Raw genomic sequence first — 18,187 nt, forward strand, 5'->3', positions numbered from 1 at the left:
GCGTTTCCATTGGCCATATGATGGTGCAATTTGACATTTCAAAAGTAGATTTGTTTAATGGAAAAGCATCAATTAAAAAAAATTAAAAAAGTTTTTTAATAAAACATTTTGGTGTTAGGATGAGGTGGTTTTTAGTGTATGTCACACCAGTCACATGATCAATAACCGGATGTTACCGCTGACGGAAACCACGAAGACGACGACACAGGAAGTAGTCGGAGGATCATGGCGAGACATGTTTATTGATGACTTATTGTGTAAATTAGCTTTTTAATTGCGATTCTTAATTAATCTAATTCTTTTTTTGTTACATTAGTAGAAAGTTTGCACACATTTGCGATGAAAACGCAGCTGGTCTTAGTTTCACCCAAGCTCTTAAGATGGGTGCAGTTATCTCACCGCGTACTTCGTCCTTCCACTTAACCTTCCATTACCATTGTTAGACGCAGCACTGTGAACAACCAGCTACTTTAGTGAAGCCTTGAAATGACTTATTGTTAAAACTTCCGTTGTTTTTTTTAATCTCCTGCAATTATTAGATTGTCATTTGCCATACGCCATGATTATTAAAATCAACAGACATAAAAGGTCGACATGCGTTTCTCCCTGTGTACCGAGTCAACACGACTTTCACTTTTTGAGTTGAATTACTGAAATATATCAACCTTTTGATGGTGTCCTAACAAACTGAGATGAATGCGTCCGTGTGGTTTAAAGGCTCTGACCTGAACAAGGTTGCGTGGTGCTACATGTTGCCGCTTCCTCCTGAAACCAGGCCGCCGAAGGTTCCTGGCCCTGGGAGACGGTGGCCAGTTTCATCTGGTGACAGAGGTGGGACTCCTGCTGGCGGTACAGCAGCCCCTCTGTGGGCTCCTCCCGCTCCTCTGAGGGACCAAACAACATGGCGCACATTCACCCACAGATAAACAACGCAGCGCTTCACAGGCGACAGTTGGAATGTCAACGATTCATTAAATATGGGTAGATCTGTTCAAATTTGTTTTTGTTATCAAGTAAAATCACATAGAAAATGTATTTAGTCATTTCTCAGACTTGTGTTGCAGCACATATGAATTTAGTTGTTCGTTTTAAAGCAGAGGGATTTATTAATAACACTGATTTGAATAAATCTCATAGGCCTGCAGCCGAGTTGCTGTGCAGGTGAACCAATAAGATGCTGGATCCATTTGACGACTCAGACAATGCAAATAGGAAGCAAAATAATAAACATTAACAACAATTATAACAATAAATACAACTGTATTATTTTAATAATGTTGTAATTAAAAATATAATTATTATTTTAGCATGTAACAAATTCAAGTTAAATTATTATATGCCACATTGTTTGTTTGTTAAAAACATATTAAGAAACCAAATAAAAATGTCATAAAACATTAATTTTATTTAAAACACTTAAAGGACAGATCAAATAGCTAAAACTCGATTGCATGGGAAGTTTCGATGAATTAATAACTCGGCAGTTTAATTCCATGTATTGTTAGGAATTTATTACTTCATATACCAACAATAATTTGAAAATCTGCTAAAAAAAAAAAAGAAAAACAGTTTCAATGGGTATTTTCTAAGGTTATGATTTTGTGTCAGGGAACAAAATAGTTTGTCACTGCAGACAATTTAAAATCTACAATGTTCAACTTTGTTCCGTCACAAAAACTTAGCATTTTATTTTTTTTAAATTCCCTGCAAGCACAAAAAAAAAAAAAAAAAAAGGAAATTCCCCCACAGCAGTCGTGGCAAACGGATACACACAAACAACTGAACTGCGACTCTGTGATTGTTGCCTTGGGAACCGTTACATAATTTACATCGGTGAGATGCTGCGGGATGCAACTGTTTGCATGTAAATCCCTGCTGATGCAAACACACTCTTGTGTGGATTTGCACATGTCGAAAGGTCACCGAACACAGGGGAATGAAAGACAGCGTCAAGTCCTGGAAGGTACAAAGAAAATAAATAATGTTTAAGGGCTTTTGCAAAAAAAAAAAAAAGTCAATATGTTAAAGGATTTGTGGTTGACTTAGAAACTAAGAAACCGGTGTAAAACCTCCACGTTATGTGTGCAACAACAAAACTCAAGTGGCTCTTAAACCATTATTAAACATTTAAATGCTAATGCTAACTCACAAGGAGAAAGTGAACACAAAACATGCTGACGTCAAGCTTCAAGTTTCGATTATCAGACGGTAAATTTAAGTACATGAATTCAGTTGTTAGTTTTAAATCAGAGGTTGATGGATTTACTTCTGCAGATATTAAACATGGCCCAAACTGAATATTCAGGACCAGATTAAAGCAAATCCTCCCAGAAGCCCATTCAGACAGAAGAGACTCGCGGTCTGGAGGACTCTGCTGACAGAAGCTCCTGTTGGGGGACAGACAAAGCCCACAAGGCAAAACACAAACTGCGCACACACACCTCTGTTATGTAATGCTGCTGAGGAGGGCTTCAGGCGCCCCCTGCTGGCCTCGTGAAAGAAAACATGAAATCAAATGCCAAACCAAACAAACATTATCCCCCATTTGGCAAATTTCATATTCACAAATGTAAATTTCCTTTTTTTAATTTTTTTTTTTTTTTTACAGTTTTGGTTAAGAAATTCCAACTTTATTTATCTACTATTGTACAAAAGTACAAGCAGAAATAAAACCATTTTGCACAGAATTAAAGACCAAGAAATGTATCAATTTTGTCCAGATGACTGATGATGAACTTGCATTTATCCATGATAGGCACAAAAAAGCTAGCTACCTAGCTAGTTAGCACGTGTATTAGCACTAGCAGTGAGTTACCGCTGGCCTCAGCACGCAACAAATATGTTTGAGTGCGACTCGAACTTTTTCCCGTCAGAAAAGTCCAGTGAGGAAAAAAAACAACTGAATTTAACAAATTTAAAAGTTCTGTCAAGAGGCCAGTTTTTTTATTTTATTTTTTATGTATTTAAGATATTAAGGCCTTAATTTTAGATATATAAAGATAAGACTTTTTAAGCATGAATGGACATCCTGTAATGTCCGCTTCCTGTTTTATTTCACATTTCGTTTCCACGTTTCTTTCTTTGCATTTGTAAACAAAGTTGTTTTCTCCATGGGAAAAAAAGTAAACATAAAAGAACATGGTGTAAAAAAAAAATTAAAACGACAACATAAAGTTGCTTTTTAGAGGAGTCAGGATTAGGGCGCCGTACCTGCCGGTGGGAGGAAGGCCGTGGCGGCGGCGGCGGCTGCTCTCCTCTGCTGCGGCTGATCGTGGTGGAAGCCTGAGCTCTGGGGTCGGGCCACCTTGCTGAGGGGCTCGCAGGCCCCCCTGGCCTGGCCGTCGTGGGCGGGCGGCGGGTGGCAGACGGGGTGGGTGAGCAGGACGGGAGCTGGCAGGGCGGCGGGGAAGAAGAGGTCCCTGTGCTCCTTGGTGTACTTGGGCGTGGTCGGGGCGTCGCCTGTCGACTGCTGGAGACGGAAACAAGGAGAGTTGTTGTTAAAGCAGCTGGACTTCAAAGAGCAGCACACAGTCTTTCTTCCCCTTGAGGCTGGAGGCAGGAAAAAAAAAAAATAAGGAGTGATCCACACTGAATAGGACAGCACTTTTCAGACAACATACATCAGCGATATTAGTCCAGCTAATAATATCCTGAGCGGAGCGATGCGGCGCTCCCCGAGGGGACCGGAGGCTGCGGTACCTGCATGCTGCTGAATGGCTCAGCTCTTCTGAGCCACTTTCCTGGCCGCTCTTCAGAGGACCACTTAGAGACACAAGAGCTGCACAAACAACCTGCGAGGACGGCCAGCCTGCTCCCAACAGCCGCTGTCATGGTAACGCAGAGGAGCACAGTTGAAGAAGAAATGAATAAACCTTCTCGAGTTTTTGATTTCGAACAAAAGAAAAAATGGGGGGGGGAAGGCAAACGGCGCCTGCTGCATTTATTGGAAAGCCTCACAGAAAGTAAACGCAGTGTGACTTCAGAGGGTTTCTGTGGTAAAGGTTAATTTGATAATTAAAAGCAGAGAAAGAGAGAGAGAGAGAAAAACACACAACACTGGACCGAACTCTAACAAACACGTCACCGAAGCCATCACAAAAGCGCTCTGCACACGGTAATTTGGCTCATCTGCCATTTATCCCAGCGGCTTTCTGGGAGTTGGAGTCAAACAGTGCTCCGAGTCACAGCTGAGTGTGGCAAAATTTCCCACAGGATTCACGCAGCAATATTCACCGAGAGAGGAGCGGATCGTTCAGGCCTCTGCAGCAGCAGCTTCGCTCCGGCTTTGATGATTCACAGCTCATGAATTAATCAGCAGCAGCTCAGAAACCACCGAGTCAGTCGGGCTCGGTGCATTTAGAGGAGCAGCGTACGCGAGAAAGTACACCGAGGTTTCCTCAAGCGCTGCTCCGGTCTGCTCAGAAATGAGAAAGTGTATAGTGCAAGCGGACCGACTACATTTCACATTTTCTCACATTTGCATCCACAAACCTCTGCGCATTTTATTGGGACACATAATGGTGGCAGCATGATGCTGTGGGGACCTGGCAGGAAGTGGGAAACCTAATCAGAGTTGGTAGGAAGATGGAGGTAAGAACTCTAACTACTTGATGCAAAGGCCTTGATACTGGGATCACACTCGCATGGTGGCAGCATCATGCTGTGGGAATACATTCGTTTATTATGTAAACGAATATCGGCCGATACTCATCTTATCCACACAGCTTATCTAACTCTGCAAAGGTCAGAAAATCAGCCACTGTCTCATTTAGCAAAGACTCGCAACTGTAACTGCTGTGAAAGGAGGCTGTACAGGTTGGGGTGTGCGATGCGGACAGGTTTTATTACACTATTATGCAGCATTGTTGTAATAACAATAAAGGTGACAGTAAGAAATATTGATTACTTTGTATTTAGAGTAACTGTGTGGCTCTGACTGCATGGCAGAGAAATTGTAGCCTCACAAACACAAACGGTGCTCTTGAAAACCCGATTTGATTTGTAATACGCTTCTTTAGGACACCAGTCACATAAAGAAGTCTGATTAATTAGTGAACACACACACACTGCATTTAATTGTATTTTCAAAATTACTGAAAGACCGCAGAGGAAATAGTGGAACTAACAATCCTGGCAGTTTTGTGGGATTTAAAAATGATTAATTGGAATTCATTGCGACAACAATAAATCAGAACTAGAAAATTCCTGAAGAAATTTAACCGGGGCCTGCCAAAGTGTGCCCGTCGGTTTGGACCCAGCGTTCTGATGCTAGAAATTAGCATCAATGCTAAAGAAAGCTGCAACGTAATCAATAGCATGTGGAGATTGACAAGAATGTTTACTAACATGGACTTGCACCATTCAGTATGATAAAGTAAGTGTATCAGCTAAAATTAGCAAAAATGCTAATGTTAGCGTGATTGCTGTCAGTAGCATGTGGGACATCACTAGGATGTTTTCTATAATGGACTTACTCCATTCAGTATACTAAACATGGCTAAAAAGTAAAATAAATAGCTAATAGCTTATTAAAGCTAAAATGCTAATGCTAATGAACTGCCTTGCTGCGCAAGGCAGTTCCCTAACCTCAGAGAAAAAGATAATGCAGAATAATATTATTGCACCGCCTGCGGCGGTGCACTAACCGCAGGGGCATGTTGAGGCTTTTATTTTGAAATTTTTGTTAAGCTTAATTTCCAAGGTCCAAACTAATCCCATGTCTAATAGTCATTGGGTTAACTCAGTTATATAATGCTCAAGAGCAATTACGTAATGTAAAATTTCTCAAGGCTTTTATTTTGAAATTTTTGTTAAGCTTCATTTCAAAGTGCCAAACTAATCCCATGTGTAACAATTGCTGGGTTAAATCAGTTATATAATGCTCAAAAGAGCAATTATCTGATGTAAAAATTGTCAAGGCTTTTATTTTGAAATTTTTGTTAAGCTTAATTTTAAATTGCCACACTAATCCCATGTGTAACAGTGCTTTGGATAAAAAAGTCACATAAAGCCAAAAAGAGCAATTATCTGATGTAAAAATATTCAAGGCTTTTATTTTGAAATTTTCAGTATGCTTCATTTCAAAGAGCTAAACTAATATCATGTGTAACAATGGTTGGGTAAAATCAGTTATAAAAAGCCCAAAACACAAGTAGTTCTAAAGGCCAGCTCAGTCCTCCTCTGTAGTAACTGACAGTTCCACCATGTTTGTAGTTCTGACATTCAGCTCAGACCTCTTTTGTAGGCACTCAGTGTCCGCCATGTTGTAGTTCTAACCTTCAGTCATTGTAGTTCTAAAGAGCAGTTCAGAGAGGCAGACTAAATTCTATGTCTATTTTGAGTCTAACTGACACTGTTTTGTGTCAGTTAGACTTTTGTTTTGAGTTAAATTTGGCTCGTTTTTTGTTAATTATGTCGCCACAGTTACTCGAAATGCCAACAAAAGTAATAGCTCCCCTCACGGGATTGAGCCTCACGTTTTGATATATATATTGTGAGGGGGCATGCAGCGGTACGAGCCGCATTAACGGTAGTAGGAAGCGGCAGTTATTTTGAGGTGTAGAACAATAGGTGCCTGCCATGCAATGCATAGGGATTACATCCCTATGCATTGCTATGGGCAGGCCCCAATTATCACAATAAATAATGAGCGATAAATGCCCACCCACTCTGAGGGGCTGCGTACAAATCCATGCCGCACTTTTCAGATTGCTACTTGAAAGTCTGAAAACCACAAATCAGTTCCACCCCCGACTTCACTTTTAAATATTCATTACCTCATCATTAAATAAAATTTCACATTTAATCACACTCAGGAGTGGAAAAGCTGCAGCCTACGCTGGCTCTCCGACGAGCTCAGGCATTTCATTTCTTCAGGAGAATGTGAGAAGCATAAACAGATTTACAAAAAAAAACAAATAAAAAAAAAAAACAGTGGAAGAGGAAAAGACTCTTTCCTCCCAATATGGCATCAAAGGCAGAGAGCTAACGTACACACACGCGACGGAAAGGAGCCGATTCTCCGGCTCGGCCCTATAAGGGCAGCGCTCCCTGTGCTGCGGCTGGAAGGACATGCATGACTCTGTAGGAAGCAGGCGAGGACGGGAGCCGAGATCCACTGCTTGGGAGCGCAACCGAAACGAAAACATGACAGCAGTTGTTGGCACGATGGTATCACATTAAGAGCAGTTGCGTAACGGTGGTGAGTAAGGGCTTTTGAGAGAGCATTAGCTGATTCATATCTTCGCTGTAGGGGAGAACACTTCATCTCTAATAGGAACAGGTCACCTGTTTAAACACGGCCGCATGATATCTGGCTTTGTTTACCTTCGCTTGGGTGGGTGGGTCTTTTTTGATTTATTAGGCCCGAGCAGCAAAGCGCTGCGAAGGCCTATTGTATCTGTACTGTTTATTAGGCCCGAGCAGCAAAGCGCTGCGAAGGCCTATTGTATCTGTACTGTTTATTATTAGGCCCGAGCAGCAAAGCGCTGCGAAGGCCTATTGTATCTGTACTGTTTATTAGGCCCGAGCAGCAAAGCGCTGCGAAGGCCTATTGTTTCTGTACTGTTTCTTATTATTATTACGATTCTGCCCCCCTAAAGAGGAGCCTTTTTGGGGGCTTTATCATATTCAAAAACTCACCAAACTTGGCGGTGGCGACTAGAAAATTTAAAAATTTTGAATTTTAAGGTTGTCGCAAAAATCGCAAAAAAAATTGCTGAACGGCAGCAACTAGCAATTTTCTGTTGACACAATGGTATGAACGTACTTCATCGTAGAGACATGAAATTTGGTACACATGTAGAGCTCACCAAAAGACTCAGAACTTACATTTAATGTTATAAGCCAACTATCACAGGAAGTCGGCCATTTTGTATTGAACGTCCATTTTTTACCTCGATTTTGACGTTTACAGCCTTCGTATTTGATCGAACTCCTCCTAGGGATTTCGATTGATCGACTTCAAACTTGGTCAGTCTGATCATAAGGCATGTTTGATTTAAAGTTATCAAATTGGTGAGTTTTGGAGCATGTTGAAGGGGGGTTAGCAGGGGTCAAAGTTCACCTACTCGCCATGAAACACGAAACTCTTATATTTCCTATACAAAAGCACATAGAGGGACCAAACTTTCAGTGATTGATCGACATCAGGTGGCTTACAATACCATATGGTCAAATGATGACATCACTTAGGCCACGCCCCCTGAGAACAGGAAGTGTCATGTTTTACTGTGAACGGTCGCTCTCTTAGCCCTTTGACCTAATCAACATGAAACTGTGTCCAGACACAGAAGACATGTTGGTGTGTTGAGGATTCCAACCCCGACCGGCTTTGAGATAGCAGCTGGGCGTGGCGGCGTGGCGAAGTGACCTGTAACGCCGATGCCATACGTTTGCTTCTAGATTCCACATGTTTCGACCGAGCTGCATCAAACTTGGCCTGAGTGATCCTGGAGGCTTGCCCGTCAATCCTAAGTCATCACATTATGACGTCATCTAAGCCCCGCCCCCTGGGAACCGGAAGTGCCGTTTTTTTCCTTGGAAAGCTCTGTTTATGGCTCTCTTGACCTAATCAAGTTGATTCTGTGTTGGATGACAGATAGGAAGTTGATCTCGCTTGCTTTAAAGTGCCAAGAGTTTTCAATGGCGGCAACGCCGTTCGTATACGTTTGCCTCTACATTCCACATATTTTGACCGAGCTGCATCAAACTTGGCCTGAGTGATCCTGGAGGCTTGCCCGTCAATCCTACGTCATCACATTATGACGTCATCTAAGCCCCGCCCCCTCGGAACCGGAAGTGCCGTTTTTTTCCTTGGAAAGCTCTGTTTATGGCTCTCTTGACCTAATCAAGTTGATTCTGTGTTGGATGACAGATAGGAAGTTGGTCTCGCTTGCTTTAAAGTCCCAAGTGTTTTCAATGGCGGCAACGCCGTTCGTATACGTTTGCCTCTACATTCCACATATTTTGACCGAGCTGCATCAAACTTTGCCTGAGTAATCCTGGTGGTATGCCCGTCGATCCTACGTCATCACATTATGACGTCATCTAAGCCCCGCCCCCTCACAACAGGAAGTGCCATTTTTTTCCTCTGAAAGCTCTGTTTATGGCTCTCTTGACATAATCAAGATGATTCGGATGATAAACTCTGTCAATGCTCGCTGCTGGCTGAACCGTGCGGGCGTGGCCAAACGGCGAATATCAGTCCCTCGCCATATGCATACGTTTGGCTCTAAATCACACATGGATCATCCGATTGGCGACAAACTGGATATGTATGACCTTTGTTCACCTCTAAAGAGCCCAACGGGTTTGAAATGTAATTTGGCTCCACTGCGCCCCCTAAGTTAATACATCGGCTGTGTCTCCTCGATGCATCGACCGATCTGCACCAGATTTTTTGACAGTCGTCAGGGAGCGCCGCCGAACGCATTCACGTGTGTTGCCTGGTGGACGGGCGTGGAAAATGCGCGACAGCTTCTGCGGTGGCTAGCGGGCGGCGGTGCTGGAAACTGCGGCGGAGCTTCTGCGGTGGGGAGTTGGCTGCGGCTCTGGAAATCATGCGAGAGCTTCTGCGGTGGCTGGAACCCCCGCGGTGGCCAATAGGCCGGAGCGGCGCTTGCTGCGAGGGCCGCCCGAGGCTGCTTGCAGCTTTAATTATTATTATTATTATTCTGCCCCCCCAAAGAGGAGCCTTTTTGGGGGCTTTATCATATTCAAAAACTCACCAAACTTGGCGGAAGCGACTAGGCGGTTTAAAAATTTTGAATTTTAAGGTCGCCGCAAAAATCGCAAAAAAAATTGCTCAACGGCAGCAACTAGCAATTTTCAACAGACCCATTGCTATTCACTTACTTCATCGTAGAGACTTGAAATTCGGTACAGTTGTAGAGCTCACTAAGACGCTCAGAATTTACAAGTAATGTCATAGTGCAACTATCACAGAAAGTCGGCCATTTTGTATTGAACGTCCATTTTTTTCCTCGATTTTGACGTTTACAGCCTTCGTATTTGATCGAACTCCTCCTAGGGATTTCGATTGATCGGCTTCAAACTCGGTCAGTCTGATCATAAGGCATGTCTGATTTAAAGTTATCAAATTGGTGAGTTTTGGAGCATGTTGAAGGGGGGTTACCAGGGGTCAAAGTTCACCTACACGCCATGAAACAAAAACCTCTTATATTTCCTATACAAAAACACATAGAGGGACCAAACTTTCAGTGATTGATCGGCATCGGGTGTCCTATAATAACCTGCAGTGAAATTTTTTTTTTTACGTAGGCCACGCCCCCTGAGAGCAGGAAGTGTAATGTTTTACTGTGAACGGTCGCTATCTTAGCCCTTTGACCTAATCAACATGAAACTGTGTCCAGAGACAGAAGACATGTTGGTGTGTTGTGGATTCCAACCCCGACCGGCTGCGATGAAGCAGGTGGGCGTGGCGGCGTTGCGAACGCCGTCGAATTTCGTTTGGCTCTGAATTCCACAGTTTCGGGGTGAGCTGCTCCAAACTCACTAGGATGGATCCTTATCCATCCCCGAACAGGAATCCATAGCGATATTTGGTGGGCGTGGCCTAATTTCTCTATAGCGACCCCTAGAGTATTTTAAATGAACAGCCCCAAGCCATGCTTTAACTTAGAATTACGAAACTTGGTACACATGTGTATCTTGTCAGGACGTACAAAAAAGTCTCTTAGAGCCATGGTCGAAACCCAACAGGAAGTCGGCCATTTTGTATTGAAGGTCCATTTTGGACCTCGAGTTTGACATTTACAGCCTTTGCATTTGATCGAACTCCTCCTAGGGATTTCGATTGATCGGCTTCAAACTCGGTCAGTCTGATCATAAGGCATGTCTGATTTAAAGTTATCAAATTGGTGACTGTATGAGCTTGCTGAAGGGGGGTTACCAGGGGTCAAAGTTCAGCTACTCGCCATGAAACACGAAACTCTTATATTTCCTATATAAAAACACATAGAGGGACCAAACGTTCAGTGATTGATCGACATCGGGTGTCCTAAAATACCCTGTAGTGAAATTATTTTTTTAAGTAGGCCACGCCCCCTGAGAACAGGAAGTGTCATGTTTTACTGTGAACGGTCGCTATCTTAGCCCTTTGACCTAATCAACATGAAACTGTGTCCAGAGACAGAAAACATGTTGGTGTGTTGTGGATTCCAACCCCGGCCGGCTTTGACATAGCAGGTGGGCGTGGCGGCGAGGCGAAGTGACCTGTAACGCCGATGCCATACGTTTGCTTCTAGATTCCACATGTTTCGACCGAGCTGCACCAAACTTGGCCTGACTCATCCTGGTCTGATGCCTGACAATGCTATGTCATCATATTATGACGTCATCTAAGCCCCGCCCCCTCAGAATGAATTAGAGAGATCTTCTGTGTAATTACATAATAAACAGTCCATGTTCGTTGTTTGTAGGGCAATGCTGCCCTCTGCTGCCCACTGAAATAGTTTCATTATTTCAGTAATTCGACACCAGAGGGCAGCATTGCCCTACGGAATGAAAGTTCAATGTTGTAATGGAGGAAAAAATTAAATAATTAGTAATTCTAACACAAAAACTCACAGAGACACCAAACGTTCAGTGATTGATCATAATCGAGTGTCCAATAATATCCAATGGTCAAATGATGACATCACTTAGGCCCCGCCCCCTCGGAACAGGAAGTGCTATTTTTTTACTTGGAAAGCTCTGTTTATGGCTCTCTTGACCTAATCAAGATGATTCGGATGATAAACTCTGTCAATGCTCGCTGCTGGCTGAACCGTGTGGGCGTGGCCAAATGGCGAATATCAGTCCCTCGCCATATACATACGTTTGGCTCTTATTCAGGCATAGATCATCCGATTGGCGCCAAACTGGATATGTATGACCTTTGTTCACCTCTAAAGAGCCCGACGGGTTTGAGATGTAATTTGGCTCCACTGCGCCCCCTAAGTTAATACATGGGCTGTATCTCCTCGACGCATCGACCGATCTGCGCCAGATTTTTTGACAGTCGTCGGGGAGCGCTGCCGAACGCATTCACGCGTGTCGCCTGGTGGACGGGCGGGGAAAATGCGCGACAGCTTCTGCGGTGGCTGGCGGGCGGCGGTGCTGAAAACTGCGGCGGAGCTTCTGCGGTGGGGAGTTGGCTGCGGCTCTGGAAATTGTGCGAGACCTTCTGCGGTGGCTGGAACCCCCGCGGTGGCCAATAGGCCGGAGCGGCGCTTGCTGCGAGGGCCGCCCGAGGCTGCTTGCAGCTTTAATTATTCTTATTATTCTTCCACCCAAATGAATTGCCTTTTTGGGGGCTTTATCATATTCAAAAACTCACCAAACTTGGCGGTCGCATAAAACGAGTTTTAAATTTAAGTACTGTAAGGTCGTCGCAAAAATCGCAAAAAAAATTGCTCAACGGCAGCAACTAGCAATTTTCAAAAGACCCATTGCTATTAACTTACTTCATCGTAGAGACTTGAAATTCGGTACAGTTGTAGAGCTCACTAAGACGCTCAGAATTTACAAGTAATGTCATAGTGCAACTATCACAGGAAGTCGGCCATGTTGGATTGAAGGTCCATTTCGGACCCTGATTTGGCCGTTTACAGCCTTCGTATTTGATCGAACTCCTCCTAGGGATTTCGATTGATCGGCTTCAAACTCGGTCAGTCTGATCATAAGGCATGTCTGATTTAAAGTTATCAAATTGGTGAGTTTTGGAGCATGTTGAAGGGGGGTTACCAGGGGTCAAAGTTCACCTACACGCCATGAAACAAAAACCTCTTATATTTCCTATACAAAAACACATAGAGGGACCAAACTTTCAGTGATTGATCGGCATCGGGTGTCCTATAATACCCTGCAGTGAAATTTTTTTTTTACGTAGGCCACGCCCCCTGAGAGCAGGAAGTGTAATGTTTTACTGTGAACGGTCGCTATCTTAGCCCTTTGACCTAATCAACATGAAACTGTGTCCAGAGACAGAAGACATGTTGGTGTGTTGTGGATTCCAACCCCGACCGGCTGCGATGAAGCAGGTGGGCGTGGCGGCGTTGCGAACGCCATCGAATTTCGTTTGGCTCTGAATTCCACAGTTTCGGGGTGAGCTGCTCCAAACTCACTAGGATGGATCCTTATCCATCCCCGAACAGGAATCCATAGCGATATTTGGTGGGCGTGGCCTAATTTTTCTATAGCGACCCCTAGAGTATTTTAAATGAACAGCCCCAAGCCATGCTTAAACCTAGAATTACGAAACTTGGTACACATGTGTATCTTGTCGGGACGTACAAAAAAGTCTCTTAGAGCCATGCTCTAAACCCAACAGGAAGTCGGCCATTTTAGATTGAAGTTCATTTGACCTCCATTTTGACGTTTACAGCCTTTGCATTTGATCGAACTCCTCCTAGGGTTTTCGATTGATCGGCTTCAAACTCGGTCAGTCTGATCATAAGGCATGTCTGATTTAAAGTTATCAAATTGGTGACTGTATGAGCTTGCTGAAGGGGGGTTACCAGGGGTCAAAGTTCAGCTACTCGCCATGAAACACGAAACTCTTATATTTCCTATAAAAAAACACATAGAGGGACCAAACTTTCAGTGATTGATCGGCATCGGATGTCCTAAAATACCCTGTGGTGAAATGATGAGATCACTTAAGCCACGCCCCCTGAGAACAGGAAGTGTCATGTTTTACTGTGAACGGTCGCTATCTTAGTCAGAATTTACAAGTAATGTCATAGTGCAACTATCACAGAAAGTCGGCCATTTTGTATTGAACGTCCATTTTTTTCCTCGATTTTGACGTTTACAGCCTTCGTATTTGATCGAACTCCTCCTAGGGATTTCGATTGATCGGCTTCAAACTCGGTCAGTCTGATCATAAGGCATGTCTGATTTAAAGTTATCAAATTGGTGAGTTTTGGAGCATGTTGAAGGGGGGTTACCAGGGGTCAAAGTTCACCTACACGCCATGAAACAAAAACCTCTTATATTTCCTATACAAAAACACATAGAGGGACCAAACTTTCAGTGATTGATCGGCATCGGGTGTCCTATAATAACCTGCAGTGAAATTTTTTTTTTACGTAGGCCACGCCCCTGAGAGCAGGAAGTGTAATGTTTTACTGTGAACGGTCGCTATCTTAGCCCTTTGACCTAATCAACATGAAACTGTGTCCAGAGACAGAAGACATGTTGGTGTGTTGTGGATTCCAACCCCGACCGGCTGCGATGAAGCAGGTGGGCGTGGCGGCGTTGCGAACGCCGTCGAATTTCGTTTGGCTCTGAATTCCACAGTTTCGGGGTGAGCTGCTCCAAACTCACTAGGATGGATCCTTATCCATCCCCGAACAGGAATCCATAGCGATATTTGGTGGGCGTGGCCTAATTTCTCTATAGCGACCCCTAGAGTATTTTAAATGAACAGCCCCAAGCCATGCTTTAACTTAGAATTACGAAACTTGGTACACATGTGTATCTTGTCAGGACGTACAAAAAAGTCTCTTAGAGCCATGGTCGAAACCCAACAGGAAGTCGGCCATTTTGTATTGAAGGTCCATTTTGGACCTCGAGTTTGACATTTACAGCCTTTGCATTTGATCGAACTCCTCCTAGGGATTTCGATTGATCGGCTTCAAACTCGGTCAGTCTGATCATAAGGCATGTCTGATTTAAAGTTATCAAATTGGTGACTGTATGAGCTTGCTGAAGGGGGGTTACCAGGGGTCAAAGTTCAGCTACTCGCCATGAAACACGAAACTCTTATATTTCCTATATAAAAACACATAGAGGGACCAAACGTTCAGTGATTGATCGACATCGGGTGTCCTAAAATACCCTGTAGTGAAATTATTTTTTAAGTAGGCCACGCCCCCTGAGAACAGGAAGTGTCATGTTTTACTGTGAACGGTCGCTATCTTAGCCCTTTGACCTAATCAACATGAAACTGTGTCCAGAGACAGAAAACATGTTGGTGTGTTGTGGATTCCAACCCCGGCCGGCTTTGACATAGCAGGTGGGCGTGGCGGCGAGGCGAAGTGACCTGTAACGCCGATGCCATACGTTTGCTTCTAGATTCCACATGTTTCGACCGAGCTGCACCAAACTTGGCCTGACTCATCCTGGTCTGATGCCTGACAATGCTATGTCATCATATTATGACGTCATCTAAGCCCCGCCCCCTCAGAATGAATTAGAGAGATCTTCTGTGTAATTACATAATAAACAGTCCATGTTCGTTGTTTGTAGGGCAATGCTGCCCTCTGCTGCCCACTGAAATAGTTTCATTATTTCAGTAATTCGACACCAGAGGGCAGCATTGCCCTACGGAATGAAAGTTCAATGTTGTAATGGAGGAAAAAATTAAATAATTAGTAATTCTAACACAAAAACTCACAGAGACACCAAACGTTCAGTGATTGATCATAATCGAGTGTCCAATAATATCCAATGGTCAAATGATGACATCACTTAGGCCCCGCCCCCTCGGAACAGGAAGTGCTATTTTTTTACTTGGAAAGCTCTGTTTATGGCTCTCTTGACCTAATCAAGATGATTCGGATGATAAACTCTGTCAATGCTCGCTGCTGGCTGAACCGTGTGGGCGTGGCCAAATGGCGAATATCAGTCCCTCGCCATATACATACGTTTGGCTCTTATTCAGGCATAGATCATCCGATTGGCGCCAAACTGGATATGTATGACCTTTGTTCACCTCTAAAGAGCCCGACGGGTTTGAGATGTAATTTGGCTCCACTGCGCCCCCTAAGTTAATACATGGGCTGTATCTCCTCGACGCATCGACCGATCTGCGCCAGATTTTTTGACAGTCGTCGGGGAGCGCTGCCGAACGCATTCACGCGTGTCGCCTGGTGGACGGGCGGGGAAAATGCGCGACAGCTTCTGCGGTGGCTGGCGGGCGGCGGTGCTGAAAACTGCGGCGGAGCTTCTGCGGTGGGGAGTTGGCTGCGGCTCTGGAAATTGTGCGAGACCTTCTGCGGTGGCTGGAACCCCCGCGGTGGCCAATAGGCCGGAGCGGCGCTTGCTGCGAGGGCCGCCCGAGGCTGCTTGCAGCTTTAATTATTATTATTATTCTTATTTTTCTGCCCCCCCAAAGAGGCGCCTTTTTGGAGGCTTTAGCATATTCAAAAACTCACCAAACTTGGCGGATGCATACGGGCAGTTTAAAAATTTCGTATTTTAAGGTCGCCGCAAAAATCGCAAACAAATTGGCTCAACGGCGCCACCTAGCAATTTTCAAAAGACCCATTGCTATTCACTTACTTCATCGTAGAGACTTGAAATTCGGTACAGTTGTAGAGCGTACTAAGACGCTCAGAATTTACAAGTAATGTCATAGTGCAACTATCACAGGAAGTCGGCCATTTTGTATTGAAGGTCCATTTTTTACCTCGAGTTTGACGTTTACAGCCTTCGTATTTGATCGAACTCCTCCTAGGGATTTCGATTGATCGGCTTCAAACTCGGTCAGTCTGATCATAAGGCATGTCTGATTTAAAGTTATCAAATTGGTGAGTTTTGGAGCATGTTGAAGGGGGGTTAGCAGGGGTCAAAGTTCACCTACACGCCATGAAACAAAAACCTCTTATATTTCCTATACAAAAACACATAGAGGGACCAAACTTTCAGTGATTGATCGACATCAGGTGTCCTAAAACACCCTGCAGTGAAATTTTTTTTTTATGTAGGCCACGCCCCCTGAGAGCAGGAAGTGTAATGTTTTACTGTGAACGGTCGCTATCTTAGCCCTTTGACCTAATCAACATGAAACTGTGTCCAGAGACAGAAGACATGTTGGTGTGTTGTGGATTCCAACCCCGACCGGCTGCGATGAAGCAGGTGGGCGTGGCGGCGTTGCGAACGCCATCGAATTTCCTTTGGCTCTGAATTCCACAGTTTCGGGGTGAGCTGCTCCAAACTCACTAGGATGGATCCTTATCCATCCCTGAACAGGAATCCATAGCGATATTTGGTGGGCGTGGCCTAATTTTTCTATAGCGACCCCTAGAGTATTTTAAATGAACAGCCCCAAGCCATGCTTAAACCTAGAATTACGAAACTTGGTACACATGTGTATCTTGTCGAGACGTACAAAAAAGTCTCTTAGAGCCATGCTCTAAACCCAACAGGAAGTCGGCCATTTTAGATTGAAGTTCATTTGACCTCGATTTTGACTTTTACAGCCTTCGTATTTGATCGAACTCCTCCTAGGGATTTCGATTGATCGGCTTCAAACTCGGTCAGTCTGATCATAAGGCATGTCCGATTCAAAGTTATCAATATGGTGACATTTGAACAGGTGGAAGGGGAGTTAGCAAGGCTCAAAGTTCCCCTGTGATCGACTGTGTAATACAAAGGGCTTTGTCATGTGTAGGGCAATGCTGCCCTCTGGTGTCGAATTACTGAAATAATGAAACTATTTCAGTAATTTCAGTAATTCGACACCAGAGGGCAGCATTGCCCTACGGAATGACAGTTCAATGTTGAATTAAATAGGAAAAAATTAAATAATTTGTAATTCTAACACAAAACTGACAGAGACACCAAACCTTCAGTTATTGATCATTATCTTGTGTCCAATAATATCCAATGGTTAAATGATGACATCACGTAGGCCACGCCCCCTGACAACAGGAAGTGTCTTTTTTTTCCTTGGAAAGCTCCGTTTATGGCTCTCTTGACCTAATCAAGGTAATTCGGATGATGAGCTCTGTCAATGCTCGCTTCTGGCTGAACCGTGTGGGCGTGGCCAAATGGCGAATATCAGTCCCTCGCCATATTCATACGTTTGGCTCTAATTCACACATAGATCATCCGATTGGCGCCAAACTGGATATGTATGACCTTTGTTCACCTCTAAAGAGCCCGACGAGGTTGAAATGTAATTTGACTCCACTGCGCCCCCTAAGTTAATACATCGGCCGTATCTCCTCGACGCATCGACCGATCTGCACCAGATTTTTTGACAGTCGTCGGGGAGCGCCGCCGAACGCATTCACGCGTGTCGCCCGGTGACGGGCGGGGAAAAATGCAGACAGCTTCTGCGGCGGCTAGCGGACGGCGGTGCTGGAAACTGCGGCGAGCTTCTGCGGTGGGGAGCGGGGATCGGGCTCTGGAAAACGTGCGAGAGCTTCTGCGGTGGCCGGAACCCGCGGTGGCC

At 44.3% G+C, this 18,187-nt stretch overlaps 1 protein-coding gene across 4 annotated transcripts in view; it reads right to left on the minus strand.

The window, feature by feature from the left end:
- The window catches only part of cabin1 (calcineurin binding protein 1), a 66,981-nt gene that overhangs the window by 1,953 nt on the left and 46,841 nt on the right, over positions 1-18,187 (minus strand). For all 4 annotated transcript variants that reach the window (XM_023344000.1, XM_023344002.1, XM_023344001.1 and 1 more), the window contains 2 exons: positions 3,211-3,469; positions 726-884 (listed from right to left, as the gene is read on the minus strand). In XM_023344000.1, coding sequence (XP_023199768.1) covers positions 726-884; positions 3,211-3,469 — 418 coding nt within the window. The remainder of the gene's footprint in view (positions 1-725; positions 885-3,210; positions 3,470-18,187) is intronic.

This window comes from Xiphophorus maculatus, chromosome 12 (genome assembly GCF_002775205.1).
Source record: "Xiphophorus maculatus strain JP 163 A chromosome 12, X_maculatus-5.0-male, whole genome shotgun sequence".
Classification (NCBI taxonomy): Eukaryota; Metazoa; Chordata; class Actinopteri; order Cyprinodontiformes; family Poeciliidae; genus Xiphophorus; species Xiphophorus maculatus.